The following is a 26416-nucleotide window of genomic DNA, read 5'->3' as shown; positions in this document are numbered from 1 at the left end:
GTATTATTGGTATAACTAGGAACCTTTTCTAGATTTTTCCACCTACATCGGCTGCTTTTTTAGAACTCTTTTTCAGGTAATAAATTATTCTTGGTCTACATCTGAGCATTCAGTCTCACCTTTGTAAGATGTGTCACCTTGAGGGACAGAAGTGTATATGTTGTGGTAGGAGGTGCATATGTAGTTCAAGTTGCAAATGCCATCATTAAATCATTATGATGTACTACTTTTAGCTAATCAGTTGAATTAATCAAAAGGGAAGAATTTGTGTTCTTGGCCTTTTAATAAATTGTCACTGGCTTATTTAGACATTTAAAGATGTGCATCATTGAATTTTATCAGCAAATGGAAAATGAGACTCATGCACATAGCATTTTCATTCTTGATCTTATTGATCATTGTTTACAATGAGGCAGTTTGGTAATGAGACTAGTTAAGAATTTTCTCTCTTAAGAAAAAAGTGTTCCAATTTGAACTCCAAATGCCTCCACGTCTGAAAAACTTTGATTTCCACAAGTTTTCCTTCTATGAGCTAGTTAAAAGATAATATTATATAATGATCATTACACAGGATCTTCAAAAACTGTTGCATAAGGGCCATACCTTCTTTCTGTAACATGCATACCCATGCATCAACACTTTTCCCCTTTTCCAGATCTGCCCACTTTAGTACTCTGGCAATTAAACAGAACCCCCTTCTGGCAGAAGCCTATTCAAATTTGGGGAATGTGTACAAGGAAAGAGGGCAGTTGCAGGAAGCAATTGAGCATTACCGGCATGCATTGCGTCTCAAACCAGATTTCATCGATGGTTATATTAACCTGGCAGCTGCTTTGGTAGCAGCAGGCGACATGGAAGGGGCAGTACAAGCTTACGTCTCTGCTCTTCAGTACAATCCTGTAAGTATAATTTTAATGGTTATTATTTTCCTTTCACAAAAGCCTAGAAAGCATAGTTTGATACTTTAGACACTAAAATAGGTTTTTTTGCATGGAATAAAGTCAAGAGTTTGGAAATGTTTAGTTTACTTAAAATGATGAAATTGCTTTGACCCAGACCTGTGTTGTCGTCTTTAAAAAATTCATTTTATCTAGCAAGTTATTAGCATAAAAATTACCTTATTGCAAGAGAGTCTTACATCTATTTTTAGAATGCCTGTAAAAGTACAGAACACATGATATTGTTTCTTTGGGCTCTTTTGATTAAATTTGGATAATTTCTGCTATAATGTATTCACAACAGGTAATTGATTTTCAAGGAATAGTGGTAGCAGGGCCTTAATCTGTAATATAGACTAGTTAAAATGAGATGTCAATATATGGATCCATAACATGAAAACTAGGCTGCAAATTTTTTCCCTCAATATCCTATTCTCTCTTCTTTCAGCATAATTAGAAGTGGTAAAATAGAGGTAATAGTATGCACACAAGGCTTTTGATTAGTCCTTAAAATTTTTTTTTATCTAAATTGCAGATGTTTTCTGGGAAGCAAGTGAGGCCCAGTTGGTGGACACGTTCAGTGTGTTAGGGTCTCTGAAAGGTACACAGAAAAAGTAAGACTTGCCCTTAGAACTTTTGATGTAGTTAAGGAAATGAGATAGACAAATTTAAGAGGAAAGTGATAGAGAGATTATAGGAATCCAGAAAAAAATTTAGGAATATGTTTCTAAGCTATGTTGTCAACTTTTAGCTTTGCAGCAACCCAGGAAGTGGTTTAGTTAACTGTTATGGCTACCATTTATTTAAAGTCTACTGTATGCTCAAACACTGTGCCAGTCAGACATTGGTCTTTCTTAATGCTCACAATGATCTTTCAAAGTAGATGGTATTCCAATTTTATCACTTAAAAGTAATGGAGGGCTTATGTAACTTGGGAGCAAACAGAATGATGAAGTGGATATTGAAACCTGAGTCTGAATATCTTGAAAGCAAACATTGAAGAGAGGAAGAAAGACAAGATAAAAAGGGGAAGAGGTGCTCAGAGGGCACTCATTCCTCAAGATAGCCCTTGAGCACAGTGTGAAAACCATTCTGCTATCCCTTAATCCTTATTTTACAGGTAGGAGACTGAAGCTTAATTTAGTAGTTTATGCAAAGATCTGAAATCACTTTTTATCAGGACATTTATTAACAGTTTTTTTTTTGAGTTAATTTTGAGTGTAAAATTTTAAACTTTATTTATTGTTTTTTGTATGGATACAATGTATCCTTGGAGGTAGCTGATACTAATATCTTAGGTATCCTTTTGGAGATACTCAATGGGTATCTTTGTAAATTTAAAGGACTTCTTGTAATTTTTATTGCAGTACTATCTAGCTAGTTACAGAAAGTTTTAGGTACCCCAGTATGTGCTGCTGCTGAGGCTTGGACCTTGTTCTTGCCAAGGTTCAGGGCTCACTTGTGCATCTAATTGTGATAGTAAGTTCTTTCCCTTTATTAATTAGGTTGGTCCCATCCTTCACTTGTTGATTGCATACACATTCATTTGTGTCCTCTTACCTAGCCGTGGGCCCAAACATCTTGAACTCTGCTCCCCTTTGCTCAGGTTTCCACATGTGTGGCAGAGCAGTCATTGCTGCTGACATTATACCAAACTGCAGGAGTATGATGAGAAAGAAAAACTAAAGTGGGAGACAAAACCATATATTTCAGTATCTAACCTGTTAACAGAAAGCTTATCATTGTGCCCTACCAAAGAAGTAAGATAATGTGAAAATAAATCATGGGACTACCCTTGAAGGTATTGAACAGCTATGCATTCCCTGCTTTTGTTTCTACTAGTGAAAGGTGCTGCTTTATTTCTCTGTCCTTACTAGTGAGAATGAGAAAGAGGTTGTGCCTACTGCCTTGATTTCACCTAAATATATCATACTGATCATGCTTTAATTCATTTCAGGGTATCTTGTCTTAACTAGATTTAAGAGCTTCCCAATGCACTCTGTGCGTGCTCAGTTGTGTCTGACTCTGTGACACTATGAACAGCCTGGAGGCCACTCAGGCTCCTCTGCCCATGGAATTTTCCAGGCAAGAATACTGGTGTGGGTTACCATTTCCTCCCTGGGATCTTCCCAACCTAGGGATCGACCTCGCATCTCCTGTGTCTTCTGCATTGGCAGGCAGATTCTTTACCACTGTGCCACCTGGGAAGCTCCTAACTGATTAAAGCTTACTGTCAAATGTCTTTGTCAATTCAGGACTGACAGAGAAACTTGAGTCTGTCCCTTAATTGTGCTTCTGTGGCAGTGCATTGCCGGCCTGAATCAGAGTTGTAGTTGGCCTTCTATGAGAAATAGTTAAACTCAGGTTATTCTGGTTTTGCCATAGTGAAAAAGTAAAATGTTATGGCGGTAGTCTTGGCAACATGTTTTCTCTTTTTCATTTGTCTCTTTAGGTTAATGGTATGTCAGTTTGGAAGTTATTCTCTGACTTGGTTATAGAAATTACTTTTAAGAAGTAAAGCTGTTTCATATTTTTACATTCTGAATTGGCTTCCATAATGTTGGGTGATTTAATAATCTCACTAAAATTTTAGTCCATCGTATTTGAATGTACTATAGCAGCTGGTAATCTTCACATGATGACTCACTAGAGTTGCTCATACTTCACAATCCCCTTTATGAATTATGTTTAAAATGTTCTTTGTAAAATGGCTGTAACCCTGAGTTGCTATAAGGAGCCCTGTTTCTGATTCTATAGGTTGTACTTCTGTTTTGATTGTGGATGCATAGCACTGAGATCTGCTGGCATCCTGACCATCAAGTGTTACTGTCTTTTGTTATTTGTTACTGTTGTAAGCCTCACTCATACAGCTAAACTGTAGAAAAACTTATACAGTCATCCGTTGGTATCCATGGGGGATTGGTTCCAGAATCTGTGGGTGCTCAAGCCCTTAGTATATACCTTTCCACTTAAATAAAGCGGTGTAGTATAGTTGGCTCTTCATGTCCATGGCTTCCTCACCCGAAGATGCAGAGGGTTGATTGTATTTCTGTCCCTCTCTGCTTTGCTTTTTTTTAAGTTTGCTGTGCATATGTCACATTTAAATATTTGAGTACTTATTGTATGTGCAATACTTTGTTAGGAACTGGGGAGATGTATTGGAGGGGGTTGTGGATTATAGCATGAGCAGGACCTGACCCATAAAGGAAAAAAGTTGTAAGCTCCTCAGATGATTATTATTAGAATATTAATCATGAGGTTTTCTCGAGTGGATGCTTATAACCTAAGCATTCTGTAGGAAGGTAAATAGCAAGTAGACTTCCTTGTCTGAAGTGGTGAGTCAAGTAGTAACAAGAAGTAAGTGTACTAGAGGAGAGTCAGTTGGAAGATTTAGAAAGAATAGAGAGGCTGAGGAGTTTGAATTTAATTTGAGAGGCAATTGAGGACTACTGTAGGCTTTTATCCGGAGAAGGCAATGGCACCCCACTCTAGTACTCTTGCCTGGAAAATCCCATGGGTGGAGGAGCCTGGTAGGCTACAGTCCATGGGGTCGCACAGTCGGACACAACTGAGAGACTTCACTTCCACTTTTCACTTTCATGTACTGGAGAAGGAAATGGCAACTCACTCCAGTGTTCTTGCCTGGAGAATCCCAGGGACGGGGGAGCCTGGTGGGCTGCCATCTGTGGGGTCGCACAGAGTTGGACACGACTGAAGTGACTTAGCAGCAGCAGTAGGCTTTTATCAACCCGATTTTATTTCCCATCTATATAGATGTTGGGTGTCGGGGGTGGGAGGCTCTAGGAGGATAGGTGGGAAATAGATGCTATCTTAGGAAGGGTTGTTGTACGGGAAATTCTTACTCATTTCCATCTTACCTTTATTCATACTGTTTTCCCTTGTCTACAATGCCCTCCTCTTTTGTCTGTTAAAACCCTACTCATCCTTTAAGGCCCAGCTTTTAGTGTCTCCTTTGAGTTCATTTACTTCTCTAAAATTCTTTACAGTTATGTGGCTGGATAATATGTATGGGTTTAGTGTTGCATGAACAAAAGTTTGCTATAAGAAACTTACCAGATTAACCATCATTAACATCTGTATCTACTTTGTGTTTAAAAATCAGTTGGTAATTCTGAAACACTGTAGAATAGATAAAAATTATTTTGTGATCCTGACTCTTTGTTGAACTAGACTATTTTTGCAGCATTCCCTGTAATCAGAAATACTGTTAAAAGTTTAAAGCTAGAAGCAGCAGAAAAGTAGCTTGCAAAATTTATCCAAGTAGAGTGAAGGCTAGGCTGTCGTGGGGAAATAAAAGTAAAACTCGGAGCAGGGGCTTCCCTGGTGGCTCAGTGGTAAAGAGTCTGCCTGCCAATGCAGGAGACACAAGTTCAATCCCTGATTTGGGAAGATCCCACATGCTGAGGAGCAACTAAAGCCCGTGTACCACACTTATTGATCCTGTGCTCTAGAGCCTGGCAGCTGCAACTACTGAGCCCATGTGAGGCAACTACTGAAGCCCGTGCACCTTAGAGCCTGTGCTGCACAAGAGAAGTCACTGCAATGAGAAGCGCATGCACCGCAACTAGAGAGTAGCCCGTTCTTCACAACTAGAGAAAAACCTGTGCTGCAATGAAGACCCAGCACGGCCAAAAATAAATAAAATTTTTAAAAAGCAATGTTTTACATGGGAAAAAATATGTATGTGTTTGTCTTTCCACATAGATTGTAGGCCCTTTGAAGATAAGGATTCTATTATTTCCCCACAGTTTCAGGCATATTGTTGAATAAAGGTTTGGCATAAAAGATATTAAGTTGGTGCAAAAGTGTGGTTTTTCCATTGTTGAAATTTGCTGTTTGATATTGGAATACATTCTAAATAAATGTGGTTATGTTATATACATCATTTTAATGCACATTTCTTGCATTATTATTATTTTGCTAATGACTTGTTAGGTTGGTGAACAAGTAATTGTGGTTTCAGACCATGGTTTTTAAATCATAACTAGGCTCAAACACATTTTTGTTAATCAAAATAACAATTATAATCAACACATTTTTGCTAACGAGAAATATGTTTATTCCTGTAGCATAAAAATCCGTGCTTTGGGCTTCAACGAACTTTTGGAAAGCATTTTCTGCATTTTGCTGGTCATGGAAGCATTTTTCCCTGCAAAAAGTTGTCAAGATGCTTGAAGTGGTAGTCAGTTGGTGAGAGGTCAGGTCAATATAGTAGATGAGGCGAAAGTTTGTAGCCCAGTTCGTTCAACTTTTAAAGCATTGGTTGTGCGATGTGTGGTTGGGCGTGGTTGTGGAGAAGAATTGGGGCCTTTTTGTTTACCAGTGCTGGCTGCAGGCATTGCAGTTTTCAGTACATCTCATCGATTTGCTGAGCATACTTCTCAGATGTAATGGTTTTGCCAGGATTCAGAAGGCTATAGTGGCTCAGATGGGCAGCAGACCACAGTGATTATGAGCTTTTCTGGTGCAAGTTTCACCTTGGGAAGTGCTTTGGAGCTGCTTCTTGGTCCAGCCACTGAGGTTGTTGCCAGTTGTCCTGTGAATTCCACTTTTCAGCACACGTTGCAATCTGATTGAGAAATGGTTTGTTGTTGTTGCATAGAATAAGAGAAGACAACACTAAAAAATGACGATTTTTTTTTTTTCGGTCAACTCATGAGGGACCCACTTAACTGAGCCTTTTCACCTTTCCAATCTGCTTCAAATGCCAAACGACCGTAGAATGGTCTATGTTGAGTTCTTCAGCAACTCCTCGTGTAATTGTAAGAGGATCACCTTCGATGGTGGTTCTCAATTGGTCATTGTCACCTTCTGATTGTCGACCACTGTGCTCCTCTTCAAGGCTCTTGTCTCCTTTGCAAAACTTCTTGAACCACCACTGCATTGTACATTCATTAGGTGATCTTGGGCCAAATGCATTGTTGATGTAGTGAGTTGTCTCTTCTTTATGACCCATTTTGTAGTTGAGGAAGCAAATTGCTTGAATTTGCTTTTTGTCTAACATCATTTCCTTAGTCTAAAATAAATATAAAATACACAGCAAGTAATAAGTTATTAGCAAAAAACATAAATCAGGAAACACATTAAAATGATGTATAACATAACCAGATTTATTTAAGAATGTATTCCAATATTGAATAGCAAAGTTCAACAATGCAAAGCCGCAGTTACTTTTGCACCTACCTAATACTTGCTGTTTATTTAATATTTATATTTATTATATACTTATAATTATGGAAATGATGTTAGAAAGCAAATTAGAGTGATTTTCTTATTTGAGTTCAAAATGGGTGGTAAAGCAGTGGAGACAACTCAAAACATCAACAAGACATTTGCCCAGAAATACCAGTGCAGTGGTGGTTCAAGAAGTTTTGCAAAGGAGACAAGAGCCTTGAAGAGGAGCACAGTGGTCAACAATCAGAAGGTGACAATGACCAATTGAGAACCACCATCGAAGCTGATCCTCTTACAACTACACGAGAAGTTGCTGAAGAACTCAGCATCGATCATTCTATGGTCATTTGGCATTTGAAGCAGATTGGAAAGGTGAAAAAGCTCAGTTAAGTGAGTCCCTCATGAGATGACTGAAAATAAAAAAAATCGTCATTTTTTAGTGTTGTCTTCTCTTATTCTATGCAACAACAAACCATTTCTCAATCAGATTGCAACGTGTGCTGAAAAGTGGAGTTTATAGGACAGCTGGCAACAACCAGCTCAGTGGCTGGACCAAGAAGCAGCTCCAAAGCACTTCCCAAGGTGAAACTTGCACCAGAAAAGCTCATGGTCACTGTTTGTGGTCTGCTGCCCATCTGAGCCACTACAGCCTTCTGAATCCTGGCAAAACCATTACATCTGAGAAGTATGCTCAGCAAATCGATGAGATGCACTTCAGTGCCTGCAGCCAGCATTGGTGAACCGAAAGGGCCCAATTCCTCCAGGCCACAGTGCCTGACCACCCATCACACAATCTGTGCTTCAGAAGTTGAGCAAATTCGACTACTTTTGCCTCATCTGCTATATTCACCTGACCTCTCGCCAACCACCTACCACTTCTTCAAGCACCTCAATAACTTTTCGCAGGGAAAATGTTTCCACAACCAGTAGGATGCAGAAAATGCTTTCCAAGAGTTCATCAAATTCTGAAGCACAGATTTTTATGCTACAGGAATAAATAAACTTATTTCTCATTGGCAAAAATGTGTTGATTGTAATGGTACCTATCAATAACGATGCTTTTGAACCAAGTTATAATGATTTAAAATTCATAGTCTGAAACTGCAGTTACTTTTGTACCAACCTAATATTAATCTAGGAATGGATACAATGGGCCAGGTTTGAAAAATGTGATTCTTCTAGTAGATATTTTTTTGATATGATGAATGGAGCAGAATTGATGTCTTAGGTTTTGAACTTTGGGGGAGAACAGTGGTATCCTTGAATTTTGAATTTTCCAGAAATTAGTTATTCATGCATGAACATTTGAATTTCCAATGGGAGAATTGAATTTCACTATGATATTTGATATATGTTTTACCTTCTAAAATTGCTTTATTATTTTATAGTGATCTTGAAGATAATCTATTTTAAACTCTGGGTACTGTGTTAACTTGATTTAGCATGTTGTAATGGATCTAAATGATATAACTAAATATTTACATACACTGGGATGTAACTAAGTATGACATACACTGTCAGTACTTGGATGGCATCCATCCAAGAGTTTATAGAAACTGGAGGGTAAAATTATGCAACAGTTGGCCAAGATGTATAGCCCACTAGGGTCATTGTTGGAGAAGTATTGCAAGACTTCTGATTACTATGGCTCAGAAAAGGCATAGGAATTTGTAAAAGTCCAAAGAGGTATAACCGTAGTAATCAGATGTAGTAGAAGGAGTTTGTATGAGTAGATTGGATTGTTCAGTCATGGTCTGCCAAAACAGAAGGGTAACCCTTAAAGTTTAGGGGAAAAAAATCATACAAAGAAGATAGCAAGGTTATATAATTCATTACTTCTCAGAGTGTAAATAGGGGTAAAAAGTACTTAGACTCATTAGAGGAGGAGAAGTCTGTAATAAGATTAATGATACCTATGAGGATTAGTGTTAGCCTTTTGTGCTTGAGGTCACAGGAGACAACCTTTCTCCCCCAAAACACCAATCATTGTTCAATGGACAGACATACCACGTAGCTCATGGAAGTGACCTAGAATGGCCAACCATAAGGGTTTTCTGTGGCAGCCTATTCTTTGCTGGCTGACTTTTGGTTCACCTGATGGATAATAATATACAGTCACAAAAGCTGTTTATCAGTTAAATTAATCACCTGGTTCTGGAAACCATGATATAGTTGCATATAGAATAATATATATGATGATACTTTGGCACAGTTGACTGAATTTCACTTTCTAGGCCTTAGTGTAAGGCTCTTAGACCCATGAAACAATTTAGAATGATAAGCTTACTCCCTATTGCCATTGTCTTTGCTTGTTGACTGACAAGGCAAATAAGGACAAATAAAAATTTAAGCTCACTGTCCTGACGTATCTTTCATACTGATGAACCAGACTGGTGAGTCAGATGACTAGTAACACAGTTGTGCTGCTAATAAAAAGTGGAGTCAACTGCTTTTCATTATTTGCCCACTCAACTCTAATGGCACTTAATACTAATGAATAATCTGGTGCCAGGATTAAAGCTTTGGTTGGATGGTAATCCTTTTGTCTATAATAGTGAAATGAAGTCACTAAATAAGTTTCTAAATGTGTCTGACAGCCTTAGGGTCAGGTTTGCTGATAACTAGTCACAGCTAAATATTTTTTTCCACTATGGAAAATTTTTGACCCTTGATATAGTAGTGGTTCATAATAACCTTGAACAAAATAGTTGAACAAACACTTGATGCTTTTTTTAAACATGACTACTGTTTGGGGAGAGGAGAACTATAGCAAGGCCCATAGTCTTATCTGAAACCACTGGGATCAGATGCATCTTACAATTCAGAATTTTGAGGACTTTAGAAAGATGATAATATCATATATAACCCAGGTGAGTCTGGAGCAGCACCTTCTAGTACAACACACATTTCTGCAGCAAAAGGTATGAGTGTTCATACTGAGTGGGACCAGTAAACTCTGTAAATAATTTCATGCCAGTTCAAGTCAGATTTAATCATCAAATGAGTTTTTTAAATTTTTGGAATTTGGAATTGAGGATGAGGGACTGTGGTTCTGTACTGAAATTTGTCAAGCAGTATCTCTAATTGATAGAAAAAAATGGAGCTAGATGAATAAAAGTAATGTCAAGATATCTTTGGTTGATGAAGCAGAGTGTAACTAATGCCAGAATATCTCTGGGTTTCTAGGATTTGTACTGTGTTCGCAGTGACCTGGGGAACCTGCTCAAAGCCCTGGGTCGCTTGGAAGAAGCCAAGGTAGGTGTTTGATAGAACACATTTAAACATCAGTGTTATGGAAACTTGTACTTTTTGCCAAGTCTTCAACTCTTCATTGAGCTATCTTCACAAAACAGTCCTATGAAACTGAGGAATACTGACGGCATGAATCGCCTCAGACTAGAGCAGGGCCAGGCTTTGGCATTTCTGTTCTAAATCTGGGGGTAAAGCAAGAACCTGAACATTTTGGAGCCTTTCTGCTGACTAGATCATCTTTATAACAATGGGCTCCGTCATGATCTTGTGTGGGAATAAATAACATTCCATTAAATCTGAGGCTTGCCTGCTGGTGACAAGCAGAGCGCCTGTGATTTGGCTCAAGACTCCTATATGATGCAGGTGCCATTGAAAATGCTGCTCTTCTAAGTCCTTTGTGGCTTGTAAGTGGAGAAGAATTTCATCCAAATGTTACCCTATAATACTGGCATTTAAAGTTCTTATTTAACCTTCCTCCCTTCATCTTCCTCACCCTTTTTACAGTGGAAGAAAGGCTGTTAAATGATTGCAAATTAATAATTGGAACATCCTCCCCCTTCTTGTCCCCACTCCCTCCCCCAAGTTCCTTTTTCCTCTTTTCCAATCCTAGTTGTTTACCTTCTTTTCTTCCTTACTTCCTTCTTTTATTCTTCCCACCCCACCTCCTTAAAAAAAAAGTCAGAAGGACAAAGCTGGTTTGTTTGAGAAATGGACTGATCGAAAGAAAACTTGCCAAAGTGGAAAGGTGGCTTTTAGCATTGTGTTTCCAAATAATGAATTTGAACACCAGGTTGGGTTATTAAAGCTTTTGGTATAATTTTAAATTAAATTTGTAAATGAAATTGTCTTGTTACAAGCCACCTTACGCAACCGCGCTGCAGGGGTGAGGAGTGGGGAGAAACCAGAATGCTTCTGAAACTCCCACCTGTTGCTCTGAGCCCCACGCGCATGCTAATACGTGGAGTGTATGCGCAGCGTAGCTGTCTGTTTGCTTCATCCAGGGAGGGACAAGGCTTTTCAGCACTATCTAATGTTAAAAGGCACTAGTTTTAAGTGCATAGCTCATAAATTCTGCTGACACTTTGGATTAACCTTATGTAGGTTTCCAGCTAATGAATTGTAATTGATTTCAGTCTTAGTTGATAAATCTTAATTGGTAATTTATAGAACAAATATTTGATAAACTTCTATTAATTGTCACCCCACCAAGCGGACAGCTAACATGAATTGCACTTCACTGCAGCTTTAGAGATCGGTTTAGGCTGAGACATTGCGCCTGCCTTAGGTTGCTGACTTCTTTATTTCAGAGCTCTGGAGACACCTAGTTTGAAAAATGTTACTCTGTTTTTTTGTGAGAATTTAGTGAACAAGAAAATACTCTTGAGTGAAATGCAATGTATTTCTTTTGTAATCAGTGCATTTGAAAATTCAAGCCAGCATATTCCTAGTAGATGGAGGCAAAATTCAGTTGTCTTTGTAGAAAATAAAGAGCCTTTCTTCCAGCAAAATCCCTGCTGTATGCAATAGCCCTGATTAACCCTCTCCCTTCTGCATGTTTCCCATATTACAGACTTGAGACTGTCCTCATTCCCATATGTAATAGACATCCAAAGAATTTCAATTGCTTTGTTGAACTTTTACTAATGATCTTGTTTTTATTTTCTCTCTTGTTTTTGGTTTTTCACCATTGATATTGTATTTAGAAGGTTTCAGGTGGGTGAAACCTCCTATTCCATGCGTAAGGTGCCTCGCTGAAGGGAGCTCGAGGCCTGGATCTAGGGCAGACACACACCTCCTCCTCTTCCAGCAAGGAACGCACCGAAAAGTCACATGATGAGAAATATGGTAACGGGTTTGTAACTGCCACAGCAAAACAATTTGCCTCCATGCCTGAATCTTCTGTCTTGTGGCTTCAGAAACAGCTTAAAATAATTTTAATACAAGCAAGTTATGTAAGAAAATGTTTTATACTGTAGCCACAATTCTGTCAAAGATAAGTAAAAGTTAATTGATATTAAAAATTATTAGAGATAATTTACTAGTAAAAGCTTCTAACTCTTCTTGTTGTTCATTTTTTCCTTTTTTCTTCTTTGTTTGGATTGCAGCATTCTGCTCTTCTGATGATGCGCTGTGACCCTGCAGTAGCGCAAAGGCTGCGCAGCGTTAATGCGCAATGCGTGCAAATGAGCCCCTGTGAACGGTTGACTAGATGAGTAATCTGATTGACTGGCTCCCTCAGTCCTATTCTGTAGCCTTTTTGGATAAAATTGGGTTTTAACATACCTTGAGTCCAACTAATCTCATTAAGAAAATATTCTCTATGGGCCTGTCTAGTAGATTAATGGATCTGGTTGGCCGTTTGCTGCGTCTAGGGGTGTTCTCTGTAGCGCAGCAGTTCGCAGCGATTGCGCAGTGCGATGCTGTTAGGTTGCGCAAGCGATGTTTGCGCTCGCATTACAGGGACCTCAACCTAGGTGCAATCCTGTCATATGAGGTTTCAGCTTCAGTCCCCCTTGGAGACAAGGGCATTGTGAGGATGTGACTGACAGCTTGGCCTTATATCTGCCTTGGCAGAAAAACATTTTCCTCCTCAGCATAGTTTGATGTTAGTGAGGAACAATATTGTTTATTTAGAGCAGCATTTCCCAAAATGTGTTTTATAAGTATTATCATGAAATGTCCAATATTCCATGATCAACTAAGTTTAGGAACCCTCTGTATACTGTTAAAGGCTTAGGGAAGTCCTATAGTCAAGAAACCTATTTTCTATTTTCTTACTTGATCATGAAATCTTTTTTCCTGGTAATAACTATTATCACCTTGTAGAACACACTTTGGGAAACTTGAGTAGGGAGGATAGGTGGGAAGAATTTAGCCTTAAGTTGTACCTTCTAGATACCATTTGAAAACAGTAGCAGGAGCCCTTGGGTGTTCAGATAAGAGAAGTCCGGCATGGAGTCTTAAGGCAACTGACTTCCTGGTTAAGTCCCAGTGTAAGGGTTGGTTATCGGTTGGCAGAACTGAACATGGTGGTTTGCACCTGGGTTCTGGTGGCGCAAGCGCAGGAGCAGCCAGCTGTGGCAGCGCATTAGTTTTGGCGCAAGCGAGCCTATGCTGCAGGGTCACTTTTGGCTGGTCAGAGAAGGAATAATGATATCACCTTCTTCCCCCTCCCCCCAATCTTTTTTTTTTTTCCCTTTACAAATTTTCCCCTTTCCCTTTACCTCCTTCCCCTCCCATCTTCTTTCATTAACCCCTCCTAAGGCATGTTATTTGAAAGCAATTGAGACGCAACCGAACTTTGCAGTAGCTTGGAGTAATCTTGGCTGTGTTTTTAATGCACAAGGGGAGATTTGGCTTGCAATTCATCACTTTGAAAAGGTTAGTCATTAAATTAATAATTGGTATTTATGCAATACTTATGTATGCAGGGTGTTTCTGTTAGAACTGAATAATAGTCCTTTACTTAAGTAGACATGTAATATCTTTCTTTCTCTGACAGTATTATAGCATTTGCTGGATGGTATATGGCAGTTTCCAGTTTTGCATTGAAAATGTACTTTAGTAATTAGAAATTGCTTTTTTAAACTGGCAGCTTGAAAAGAAGCAGGGTTGTAAAGAAGCAGGGTTCCTTGGTGAAAAGACTGACTGCAGATCTGGGGCAGGAAATGTACAAAATTAATCTGGAGTGCCAGAGTCTGTCATAGCAGAAAGCAAGGAAGTTTCGATATATTTACGTCAAAAGTACTCAGGAGGAAACTGGAAGAGACTTCCACTGTCTAAAAATGGGCGTTGAGCATCAGTGGGAATAATAATTGAAATATTATTGAAACTTATCAAATTCTTTAAATTCATGAGTTCATAATTATTCTCAGAAGAAATTCATGGGTCATCTTCAGAAGATAAGGACCAATTCATTATGAAAACTGGTTAAAAAATTGTCCTCTCCTGTGTGAACTGGACATCAGGGTAACCCAAGAGTTGATAGGAGAAAGTTTCTTTTTATACAAGTGTTCCAGTTAATAAATGAAGTAGGTTAAATGATAGAATCTGAGTATCACCATTAATAAATTTAAGCATTTATCAGTGGCAAAAAAGAGACCCAACCAGACATTTTGTACCTTGTGAGAGATATAAGTATTGATACTTCATTAGCGAAGTAGCCTTTCAAAAAGAGAAGAGAACCCAAATCTGATTAAACTTGTAGTTCTACCAATTTATAGGAAGTAACATGAGATGGAAGCATAAACATGTTAAAGACACCATAGGAGTGCAGTCAGCAAATTCAAACTGTGGGAAGCTGTATAGAACAATGATCTGACCTCTTCAACAAATTGCAGGAATAAAAATGGAGATTTAAACTTTTAATTTAAAAGATTAAACTCACATGTTAATTGTATGGGTCTTATTTGGATCCTGAATCAAAGTTAATCAGAAATTGGACCACTGAATGGATACTTGATATTAAGGAATTGCTGTCATTTTTAAGTATGATATTGGTATTGTGGTTATGCTAGGAAAAAATATTCCTGTATTGTCCCTGAAATAGATTTTGAAATATTTTTGAGAGCACTGAAAATTAACTTCAAAATGATCTGGGAAGAGGGCAAGTTAGGCTGAAATATAGATTAAATATACATGATTTTTTAATTGTTTAATCTCGGTAATGGAGACTTGGGGGTTTATTATAGTCCTCTGCTTTTGTATATATTTGAAAATTTCCATAATAAAAAGTTAGTGGGTGGACATCTATCACTATAGATAATCTAACTTAAGTGCAACGAAGTTGCCATCTATGAAGAAGTAGTATTCTTAATGAATCTTAAATATATTCGCAGTTTCTTCTTACCTTTACCTTTTCAGGGTTTCAGTTCAGGTTTTTACTTTTGACACTATAAGAGTACCTACTGGCACTTCATGGTGGTCCAATGGCTAAGACTCTGTGCTCCCAGTACAAGGGACCTAGGTTTGATTCCTGGTCAAGGAACTAGATTTCACGTGGCTCAACTAAATATCCTACATGCTGCAGACAATCAAAGATCCTGACTGCTGCAACTAAGACCTGGTACAGCCAGATAAATAAAGTTAAAAAGAAAAAAAAAAGTGCCTACTCTTGCTCAGTGGTTCTCTTTGGTTGCACATGAGGAGCTTGTAAAATATATGGATGTCCTGGTCCCATTTTCATTTTTAAAATTTTTATTTTATTTTACTTTTTGCCTGCACCCCAAGACATGTGGGATCTTAGTTCCCTTATCAGGGATTGAACTGTACTCCCTGCATTGGAAGGCAGAGTCTTAACCACTAGATCTCTGTGGAAAGTCCCCCAGCCCCATTTTCAGAGAATGTGATTTAATTTCCCTGTGATAGACCTCAAGCACCATTTAGGAAGTGTTAGTCATTCCAGTCGTGTCTGACTCTTTGTGACCCCATGGGCTGTAGCCCCACCAGACTCCTCTGTCCATGGAATTCTCCAGGCCAGAATACTGGAGTGGGTTGCCGTTTTCTTCTCCAGGGGATCTTCTCGGCCCAGGGATCAAACACTGGTCTCTGACATTGCAGGGAGACTTTTTACCAACTGAGCCACCAGGGAAGTCATACCATTTAGGAGGTGAATTCTGATACAGTGCCAGGGTTGAGAGTTACTTCTGTGGATATATCTGCTTATATGTTAAGATAGCTTCAGAACTATTTGGATAAGACCATTTAATGGTTAGCATCCCATTGTAGTAATGTATCTTACTGAATATATGGCTCTAATTACATATGTTACTAATGTCTGAGTATACAGTTGTAGTTATTGAAGTATATATTTCCTTTCTCAGAGTTTGCTGCTGCTTCCTGCCATTATTTTTTTAGAAAACCTAGGCTTCATTAACTGAGAATAAAATAGGGCCAGCTATTGGAAGTATTCAGCTGAATAAAATTGGAGCAGACCCAGTTTAAAATTTTTTCCTTCAGGACACATTTTACTCATATTATATAGGAAGTTATTTTGATAATATTGAGGCTTGTGAATAATGAATGTACTGAAATAATTGGGTTTTAAAAATGAAAGAAATAATATCTGATTATACTAGAAAATGTAATGGGACATCTAAAATTATGTCAGAATTAAGAATTGTATTTGGGAAGTGAGCCTGAAATTCTAACTTCCTCTAAGTAACTATCTTGCAATTTTTAGGCTGTCACCCTTGACCCCAATTTTCTGGATGCTTATATCAATTTAGGAAATGTCTTGAAAGAGGCACGGATTTTTGACAGGTGAGAGAATGTTCTATGTGGAGTCTGTTGTATCAACACTTGAGAGTTTGGACTGAAATTATTACAATGGTTTGTTGAAATGCACTCCTTTTCTATAGTGTTGCTTTCCCTGATCAGGTCTGCTGTGTTACCTTTTATTATTGCCTGACTTTGCATTGTTGGCTTTTCACAAAGTCACTATCTGTCTCACTAGTTTAGTTGAAATTTCCTTTACTGTGAAACTATTGAAATGGTTATCTTTTAGACAAAATTATTCCTTCTTAATGGTTCAAAAAGTAAAGTAAATCCTGAATTTTAACTTTGTGTTGTTTTCAAAGGAAAGCCTGTTTCTTATGTGGGTATAGAAAACTTTTCAATGTAAAAATACATTTTATAAAGGTGCAATATTGATTTTTGAGATTAAGTATAGTATGGCATGAATTGTAACAAAGCATCCACTAAAGGTTAGCTGTATTGTGTGTGTATGTTTTATTTACAGAGCTGTGGCAGCTTACCTTCGTGCCCTAAGCTTGAGTCCAAATCATGCAGTGGTACATGGCAACCTGGCTTGTGTATACTATGAGCAAGGCCTGATAGATCTAGCAATAGACACCTACAGGCGAGCTATTGAACTGCAGCCGCATTTCCCTGATGCTTACTGCAACCTAGCCAATGCTCTCAAAGAGAAGGGCAGTGTAAGGATTTTTATTCACTTTTTCTTTGTTACCTGGTGGGATTTTTTAAAAAGTCATTTTTGTATTTATTGTCCTGTATTTATTGTCATTAAATATTGAAGCGGTAAATTGTTTGACTTCAGAGTTTCGGTTGAGAGGAAGAATAGCAAAAATACCTGTTTCTGGAATGTTACCAGCCACTAGGCTTAACTAAGCAATTGTTAGAATAATGTCACTGGTGGCTCTTTGATTCCTCTGTATAGGGTTTGAATAGTTTGTTTTGTTTTTTTAGGTTGCCGAAGCAGAAGATTGTTATAATACAGCTCTCCGACTGTGTCCCACCCATGCAGACTCTCTGAACAACCTAGCCAATATCAAACGGGAACAGGGAAACATTGAAGAGGCAGTTCGCTTGTATCGTAAAGCATTAGAAGTATGTTGAGGGTGGTGTGACTGGGTATTTTGTGTGCTAGTAGAGGGAAGGCAATTAAATCTGCCATGTCATCTACCTCTTTTGTAAAAATAGTGGTTGAATCATTCATTGAACCAATTAATTGAGTACCTAAAGTATGAGTGAGGTCCTGTGTAACATTCAAGAAAGTCCTTAACATTGAGTTTGTTATTTTATGTGTAGATAAGATCTGCATAAAAATTTAAACAGTAAGCAACAGTTCAAGAGGAGTTATCAGTAAGTATATAATTTCAGTGCCTGATGGCTATAATGTTGGTTGGTTAGATGTGGTAGCAATTTCAAAGAGAGACATGCTAGAGTTACCAGCATAAATTAAGATGAGGAGAGGTCTACCTCATTATGTTTTGAAACATGGAGAGGTATAAAATAAAGAGGTAGAATTTGAGCTCTTTGGCTTTGAAGAATGCATAGACTTGGAGAAGGTAGAGAGAAGTATAGGGATATAAAGGTGCTTGAGCCAAGTTCTTGTTGTAAGTTATTATTGCTGTTTAAGCTAAAGTTATTTTTTTTTAACCTCAGTTATCATTTTTAATCTTTATAGGTCTTCCCAGAGTTTGCTGCTGCCCATTCAAATTTAGCAAGTGTATTACAGCAGCAGGGAAAACTGCAGGAAGCTCTGATGCATTATAAGGAGGCGATTCGGTAAGAGACTCCCAGCCTTATTTTTTCTTTCAAGGTTTTAAATGCTTGGTGTTTGGCACATTTGATATATGGCACTTTTAGTAACAGCAGACTAAATTAACGTTACAGGGTTAAAGGTTTTAGTACTAGAGAAATAAAATCTTTGTTCTGCCCTTTAGAATCAGTCCTACCTTTGCTGATGCTTACTCGAATATGGGAAACACTCTAAAGGAGATGCAGGATGTTCAGGGAGCTTTGCAGTGTTACACTCGTGCCATTCAGATTAACCCTGCATTTGCAGATGCCCACAGTAATCTGGCTTCCATTCACAAGGTACTATTTTTTACTATGTATTTCATTATATGTGCATCTTAGTAGGTAATGTTTTTAATTTTAGGGAACGTTTTAACCATCCCACTTTTCTTTACTTCCAGGATTCAGGGAATATTCCAGAAGCAATTGCTTCTTATCGCACTGCTCTGAAGCTTAAACCTGATTTTCCTGACGCTTACTGTAATTTGGCTCATTGCCTGCAGGTAAAGAATAACGGGCCAGTAACTGGCTTTCAGGGTTGTAATCTCTTTTTAATTGTTATGTGCCATATTAATCCAAGCTTGGTTGGAGACAGTGTTCTCTAATGGGTTATCTGACATTACTTGAGGCCAAAGACACATAAAATATTAAGTCGTGGAATACGATTTACTGGATAATATCTTCTTTTTGCCTTCTCTAGATTGTCTGTGACTGGACAGACTATGATGAGCGAATGAAGAAGTTGGTTAGCATTGTGGCTGACCAGTTAGAGAAGAATAGGTTACCTTCTGTGCATCCTCATCATAGTATGCTATATCCTCTTTCTCATGGCTTCAGGAAAGCTATTGCTGAGAGGCATGGAAACCTCTGCTTGGATAAGGTGCAAGTCTTTTGTTTTAATCTTTTTGTTGTAAAGTAAGACACAGATATAAAAAACTGTGTGAATCAGATTTATGGCTTAGTGAGTTATCATAAGGTGAACACCACCCAAGTTGAGAAATGAAGCTTTGTGAGTGAGCCCACAAGCTCCTTCCATTGTGTTCTGTCCTTTATTTTTATATTTAACTGTACCAGGTCTTAGTTGTGGCATACAGGATCTTCAGTCTTCATTGTGGCATATGTAATCTTCAGTTGCAGTACACAGGATCTAGTTGCCTGACCAAGGATCAAACCCAGGCCTTTGCATTGAGAGCATGGGGTCTTAGGCATTGGACCACCAAGGAAGTCCCTGTCCTATCTTGATCATAATCCCTTCCATTCTATAAGGCAGAATCCTTAACTGAAATACTACCAGGAGGCTGATGTTGTTTTCCTTTAGTTTTAAAATCATAGTTTTTAATAATGTATTTTATAGTCACTTTTGAGAATCAGAGCACTACTTGATAAAAGGTGGGAATTTACTTAGCAGAATAGAGTGGAGTGCTAGGTCTAATTCTGTTTTTTGAAAATGTTCCCCTACAGAATTTTCTTCTAAAATGTAGGGTTTGTCATACTCTGTCCACTTTGCTTCCTTCCTATAACTTTTAGACTTGCTCGGGCTATTTCACTGGCCTCAAACAGGTCACAGTATGAACCATATTATATAAGTTGCTAAGGTTGCATTGAACTGGCTATATGAATTAAAGAAGTATTCTGGGCACAAAACCATTCCCAATAGGTGTGAGTTGTGTTTTTAGTCAGTTTTCCTAGGTGAAAGTTTACATATAGACTCAATTTTACTAACAAGCCTTGAATTCCATTGTTAGATTAATGTACTTCATAAACCACCATATGAGCATCCAAAAGACTTGAAGCTCAGTGATGGTCGACTGCGTGTAGGATACGTGAGTTCTGACTTTGGGAATCATCCTACTTCTCATCTTATGCAGTCTATTCCAGGCATGCACAATCCTGATAAATTTGAGGTAAGACTAGTGTTTCCCTAGAGCCACTATTGTCACCATTAGGTGTTAAGCCCAGTGTCTTTTTAGGAAAGATCTGAGCCAAGGTTATTAAATACATATTATGTGCTACCTTTCAGGTATTCTGTTATGCCTTGAGCCCAGATGACGGCACAAACTTCCGAGTGAAGGTGATGGCAGAAGCCAATCATTTCATTGATCTTTCTCAGGTAGGTGTAACTCTTATACTTTAGCTTTTTAATTTGAGCAAATAGTGAATAAAACTGTTGATGTCTAGCTTGTATTTTTCCTGACAAATATTTAACATCAGCTGTTTCATGCCTTTCCTGGAGAAGGGAATAGCAACCCACTCCAGTATTCTTGCCTGGAGAATACCATGGACAGAGGAGCCTGGTGGGTTTGCCCATGGGGTCGCAAAGAGTCAGAAACGACTGAGCGACTAACGCACGCACGCACATGCATACTACATGCCTGTGGGCAATTGCTTTGATCTTATTTCCTTGATTGTTTACATTTATTACATTACATTTATAATCATCATTATTTTGCTGAGGTTGCAATTAAATAGAAATATGATATATCTCTGCTTGGACATAGAACTTCTCTGGGGATTGAGCTAGCACTTGTGACAGTAGATATCTAATATTACCTGAATAAGTTGAGCAAGATGGTGGCTGGGAAGAACAAACAGGTCATTTAAAGGGCCTTTGCCTTTAAATCTTTATTTCTATACTTGGCTCCATTGCTATTTTCTCTAGGAGCTAAAGTTTTATGATAAATTAAGATCGAAACCTGTGAGGGAATGTTGCTGAAGGTGTGGACTAGAGTTTTTTCTTACAGGCCCTTTTGGCCACTTTGGTGATTAACAGAGGTATGTATGGTATGTCTAGTAATTCATATAGATGAATCATTGAAGTCCTAGTAGAATTGCAAGACTCTTGTCATTTCATAAATAATCTGTACCCAACATCTTTTGCATTATAGCTATTGCTTTGGAAGTACACCTTACCATTTTTGGTGTAGGGTTAGACTCTTCTGTGACCAAGCAGCATACGACCCTCCATCTCTTGAGACCTTTCAGGATTCACTGCTTATTGACTGAAGTATAAACTCTTTAAAATATATATATATCTTTTATACATATATATTAATTGAAGCATAGTTGACATACAATATTAGTTTCAGGTGTGTGTGCACTCACTAAGTTGCTTTAGTTGTATCTGACTCTTTGAACCCTATGGACTGGAGCCCCCCAGGCTCCTCCGTCCATGGGATTCTCCAGGCAAGAATACTGGCGTGGGTTGCCATTCCCTTCTCCAGGGGATCTTGGCAACCCAGAGATCAAACCTGTGTCTCTTGCATCTCCTGCATTGGCAGGCGGGTTCTTTACCACTAGCGCCACCTGGGAAAATTTCAGGTGTACTACATAGTTAATTGATATTTGCACATATTATGAAATCACCATGAAAAGTCTGGTGGTAATCTGTTTCCTTACAAAGTTACTACAGTATTATGACCATATTCCTCATGTCATATGTTATATCCCTGTGGCTTGTTTTATACCTGGAGGGTTTTTTTAAAGTAATCTTCGTATATGTAAACTTCATAGTAAACATATATGAAGTCCAGACTCTTCAGAATGGCCTTCACAACCTTTCTGAGTTTGACTGAAACCTTGTTTGCCAGTGTTTTTCACCCACCATTAGCCTTCAGTTATACCCCATAGCAAACAGAAGTGATCTACCCATTTTTTTCAAACTACTGTGCACTTTACTCTGGTTCCTTATTCATACAGTTCTCTGTGAGATTATAATTCTTCCAACTCCCTCAAACTGTTACCCATCTTTGGACACCCATTTCAAATACCATCTCTGCTGTGAAGCCTAGTTCATACATTCAATGTAGAATTAAACTCTCCTTCCTCTGTATCCTGTTTCTGTGATACTGTGGGCCCATTTTAATGGCACTTAACCATATTTTTACTCTTCATTAATGTTTTCTTAATTTGTGTTCTTGTATTTTTGCATCTGGGAATTTGAATTCTGTTTAATATCATTAAGGCTAATTGAATCAGTCTGAGATTGTACATAGTAAATTTTTATTTTTTTATTCTGTAGATTCCATGCAATGGAAAAGCAGCTGATCGCATCCATCAAGATGGTATACACATCCTTGTAAATATGAATGGTTATACCAAGGGTGCTCGAAATGAACTCTTTGCTCTCAGGCCAGCTCCTATTCAGGTAAAGGAAATAATAATAATAATAACAACATTCACTATGTTTATTGGGCTAAAAAGACAGTGATATGTTTTCCCCCCCCCCGATTAACTGTCCTTTGACACAGTAGGATAGACGTGCCTAACTTATGAAAAAAGTGTAGTTCTTGAAAATGCATAGGGACAAAGAATTATAGGTAAGGACACAATGCCCACAGGTACATGTTTATGGAGACATGCAGTTTGTAGTTGATGTAAACAGTTGTTCTGTGTTATAAATTGGAAAAACAGTTTAGCACTTGGAAGTTTAGTCTGAAATATTACTTGATTGCTCTTGGCTAAAGAAGTCCACCCTCGTTTGTTTACTTATTTAATTTTAGACCCTTTTGATGAAGGTTCTTAGTTTTCCATCTGGTTTTTTTTTTTCTTCTAGGCAATGTGGCTGGGGTATCCTGGGACTAGTGGCGCACTTTTCATGGATTATATCATCACTGATCAGGAAACTTCACCTGCTGAAGTTGCTGAGCAATATTCTGAGAAGCTGGCTTATATGCCTCATACTTTCTTTATTGGTGATCATGCTAATATGTTCCCTCACCTGAAGGTAGGTAGAAAAACAGTACTATAGGGGAATTGCAAAGAACTGTAGTCATTTATTTCTTACTACTGTTCCTGTGCATCCTAACAGATATGTCTGAAACTTTTTTTTGTTAGAAAAAAGCAGTTATCGATTTTAAGTCCAATGGGCACATTTATGACAATCGGATTGTGCTGAATGGCATCGACCTCAAAGCATTTCTTGATAGTCTACCAGATGTGAAAATTGTCAAGGTCAGAACCTGGTCAATATTGTAATTGAAATAAAGTTATCTGCATTTGGGATCTTTTCCCTAATGATGTATTTTGTGTGTAATTATTTTAAGATGAAATGTCCTGATGGAGGAGACAATGCGGACAGCAGTAATACAGCTCTTAATATGCCTGTCATTCCTATGAATACTATTGCAGAAGCAGTAATTGAAATGATTAACAGAGGACAAATTCAGATAACAATTAATGGATTCAGTATTAGCAATGGACTGGCAACTACCCAGGTAAGAAGAGAATAATAGAATGTACTGTGTACCACCAAGTATACATTTATCTTCTTCAGATCTCATACCTCTAGGAGGTAAGCATCGTTACTCCTGTTTTATAGATGAGGAAATGAATTGGGGGAAAACTGGCATCTTACATAGGTTTGTTTGATTTTAAAAGTCACTTGTATTCAGCCATCAGATTACTTAATGAGAGTCTTCTGTGTTAATACCTTGTTATTCCCTGCCTCTGTGGCTTTACTCTTATCAATGGTGAAATATCTGTAGACATCGTACAGTTTCTTGCTTCTATATAGCTCATCCTTTCCCCAGTTAAATCTTACTCATCTTTAAGACTTTCAGTTCAGACAGCTCCTCCAACAATCTGTTTCTGTCCATATCTGTAACCTCTCCTTCCCTGCTCCACTGGTACCTGTACTCTCTGCTTCTGAAATATTTGGCATGTATCTTTACATCCAGCACAACACATTCTAAGTCCTGGGTTTGAATGTATCTGCCACTGAATTGAATTACTTTAAAGCCTATGTCTTAGCCTCCGTAATGTAGTATGTGCCCAATAAATATATATTGCTTGTGTACTTGAATAAGTGAATGTGTAGCTCTGTCAAGAGATATAAGGCAAGCATCTTTGGCCTCTTAGGCGTTAAAAGTTTTAGTGGAAAAGCAATTTATACAGAGGGTACTTGAAGTGAATTCAGGTTAGGGGATTAATCGCCCATAATGTGCATTGAGTTGAAAAGACTGATGTGTTTTTCCCCCCCTTCTGGTTAACTGTCCTTTGAAACAATAGGGCAGACATGCTTGACTTAAGGGAAAAAAAGTGTAATTCTTGAAGTGTACAAGGGCAAAGAATTTTGAATGTAGAACACAATGCCCATTTGTATGAGACGTCCATCACACTTGGAATAGTTACATAACAATGTAAGGTCCCCAGATGTGTGGGAATTGCAAGATAAGGCTATAATTATGTATATAGATGCTCAGAAATAGTGGTGAGGCGAGGCGCTTTTACAGAGATTGTTTGGTAACTGAAGTTTAGTCCTGAAAGGTGGATGTAATTTAGAAAAGGACATTTCATTCATGAAGAAAAAGAGTGAGAAGAAGCTTCCTATTGGATTTATAGGATTTTGAAGAGAACTTATTGGCTAGAGTGAGATGTTTCATAGTGCAGTCCACCCCAAATTAAGATAGTGCCCTAACTTTTTTCCTTTAACTTAATGTGTCACAAATATTTTTCCATTGTAGTTTAGTTATATGACTTTTAATGGTTATACCACTTTGCATCATAAGGATTCTTTATTGATTGAAAAATATTGGAGTATGTTGATTTTAAGTATAATCATCATATTCTTTTTCTTGTTGTAGATCAACAATAAGGCTGCCACTGGAGAAGAGGTTCCTCGTACCATTATTGTAACCACACGTTCTCAGTATGGGCTACCAGAAGATGCCATTGTGTACTGTAACTTTAATCAGTTATATAAAATTGACCCTTCCACTTTGCAGATGTGGGCAAATGTGAGTATGTGTAGATACATTATTAATGTCTAGAGATTCTAGAAAAGATTCTGTATATAGGCCGTCTTGCTGAGGCTGCCTGCCCCTCCCCCACCCCCATTCAGGAACTATTGTGCTCATGTCTAATTTTCAAAAGAGCTGTAGATTTCGGCAGTTTTTTATTTTCTTTCATGTGTCTAAATATCACATTATGGACTTTTAAAACTGATGTATTTAAAAGCAAACTTCTTCAGGCCAAGTGGTAAATATTTTTGGTTTCTCAGTCCATACTGTCTGTCATATCTACACAGTTCTGCCATTGTAACAGGAAAACACCATACTTATGTAAATGAATGAACGTAGGTATGTTCCAATAAATTTTTACTTTACAAAAGCGGGCAATACGTGAGATATGTCTGATTTGGCTCATAGGCTATATGAGCACTCATGGTCTAAGCTGATAGTAAAGCTGTTAATGTATATTCATCCGTGTTTAGTAGCATTCTTGCAATATTGTAGAGTTAAAACTAGGAAGGAATTGGTTTATGCCGTTACCTATATCAGTCATTTCATTGTACTACTTCGTGTAAGCAGGACCTCTGAAGGTTCTAAACTTTGCTATCCATACCTGGTTTTTATTCCATAGAGCTAAAATGGAGATAATTCTTGGTTGACTTTTTTTCTGATCAATATCTGGGTTTTTTGGTCTGTTTTCTTTTTTTTTTGAAGGAGGAGGGATGGTGGGGGAGAAGAGGAAGCAGATGAGTTCAGGTTTACTATCCCTTAGTCTTCACTTCCCCATTTCAAAAAACCTGAAAACCAAAAACATGTTCATAAGTTTGCGGTAATTTATTTGGTAGCAAAACTGCCTGAAATGATGTTAAGCTATTTATGATTCTTTATTCCATTTAGTGTGAATATTCCTACATCTTGATGGAAAGATATTAATATGTTTGTTTACAGGAAGTTGCTGCTGAGCACCTTATGTAATTTATACTTACTGTACTACTTTTTAAAAATCTGAAATACTCTCAATTCTGAAATCTGTCTGTTCTCATGACTTTCAGTGAAGGGATGGTGAACTTAATTGAATAGATGTAGATCTAAAACACGTTGACAAACTGTGGCCTGTGGGCCAAATCCAGTCCGCTGCTTGTTCTTGTTTTGTTTGTTTGGTTTTTCGGTTTGTTTTTGGTCACAATGTGAGGCATGCCAGATTTTAGTTCCCCAATCAGGGATCAAACACACACCCCCTGTGGTAGAAGCACAGTCTTAACC

At 38.0% G+C, this 26416-nt stretch overlaps 1 protein-coding gene across 2 annotated transcripts in view; it reads left to right on the top strand.

Moving 5' to 3' along the window:
• The window catches only part of OGT (O-linked N-acetylglucosamine (GlcNAc) transferase), a 40995-nt gene that overhangs the window by 4018 nt on the left and 10561 nt on the right, over positions 1-26416 (top strand). For both annotated transcript variants that reach the window (XM_040265706.1, XM_040265707.1), the window contains exons 3-19: positions 656-899; positions 10320-10388; positions 13650-13766; positions 16567-16646; positions 17125-17320; positions 17592-17732; positions 18313-18413; positions 18572-18725; positions 18827-18928; positions 19126-19305; positions 20171-20329; positions 20446-20535; positions 22444-22569; positions 22978-23148; positions 23259-23375; positions 23468-23638; positions 25007-25159. In XM_040265706.1, coding sequence (XP_040121640.1) covers positions 656-899; positions 10320-10388; positions 13650-13766; positions 16567-16646; positions 17125-17320; positions 17592-17732; positions 18313-18413; positions 18572-18725; positions 18827-18928; positions 19126-19305; positions 20171-20329; positions 20446-20535; positions 22444-22569; positions 22978-23148; positions 23259-23375; positions 23468-23638; positions 25007-25159 — 2371 coding nt within the window. The remainder of the gene's footprint in view (positions 1-655; positions 900-10319; positions 10389-13649; positions 13767-16566; positions 16647-17124; positions 17321-17591; positions 17733-18312; positions 18414-18571; positions 18726-18826; positions 18929-19125; positions 19306-20170; positions 20330-20445; positions 20536-22443; positions 22570-22977; positions 23149-23258; positions 23376-23467; positions 23639-25006; positions 25160-26416) is intronic.

Source organism: Oryx dammah, unplaced genomic scaffold (genome assembly GCF_014754425.2).
Source record: "Oryx dammah isolate SB20612 unplaced genomic scaffold, SCBI_Odam_1.1 HiC_scaffold_23, whole genome shotgun sequence".
In the NCBI taxonomy this organism is placed as follows: Eukaryota; Metazoa; Chordata; class Mammalia; order Artiodactyla; family Bovidae; genus Oryx; species Oryx dammah.
Note: the sequence above shows the minus strand (reverse complement) of the source record. Positions and strands in the feature narration are given on the sequence as shown.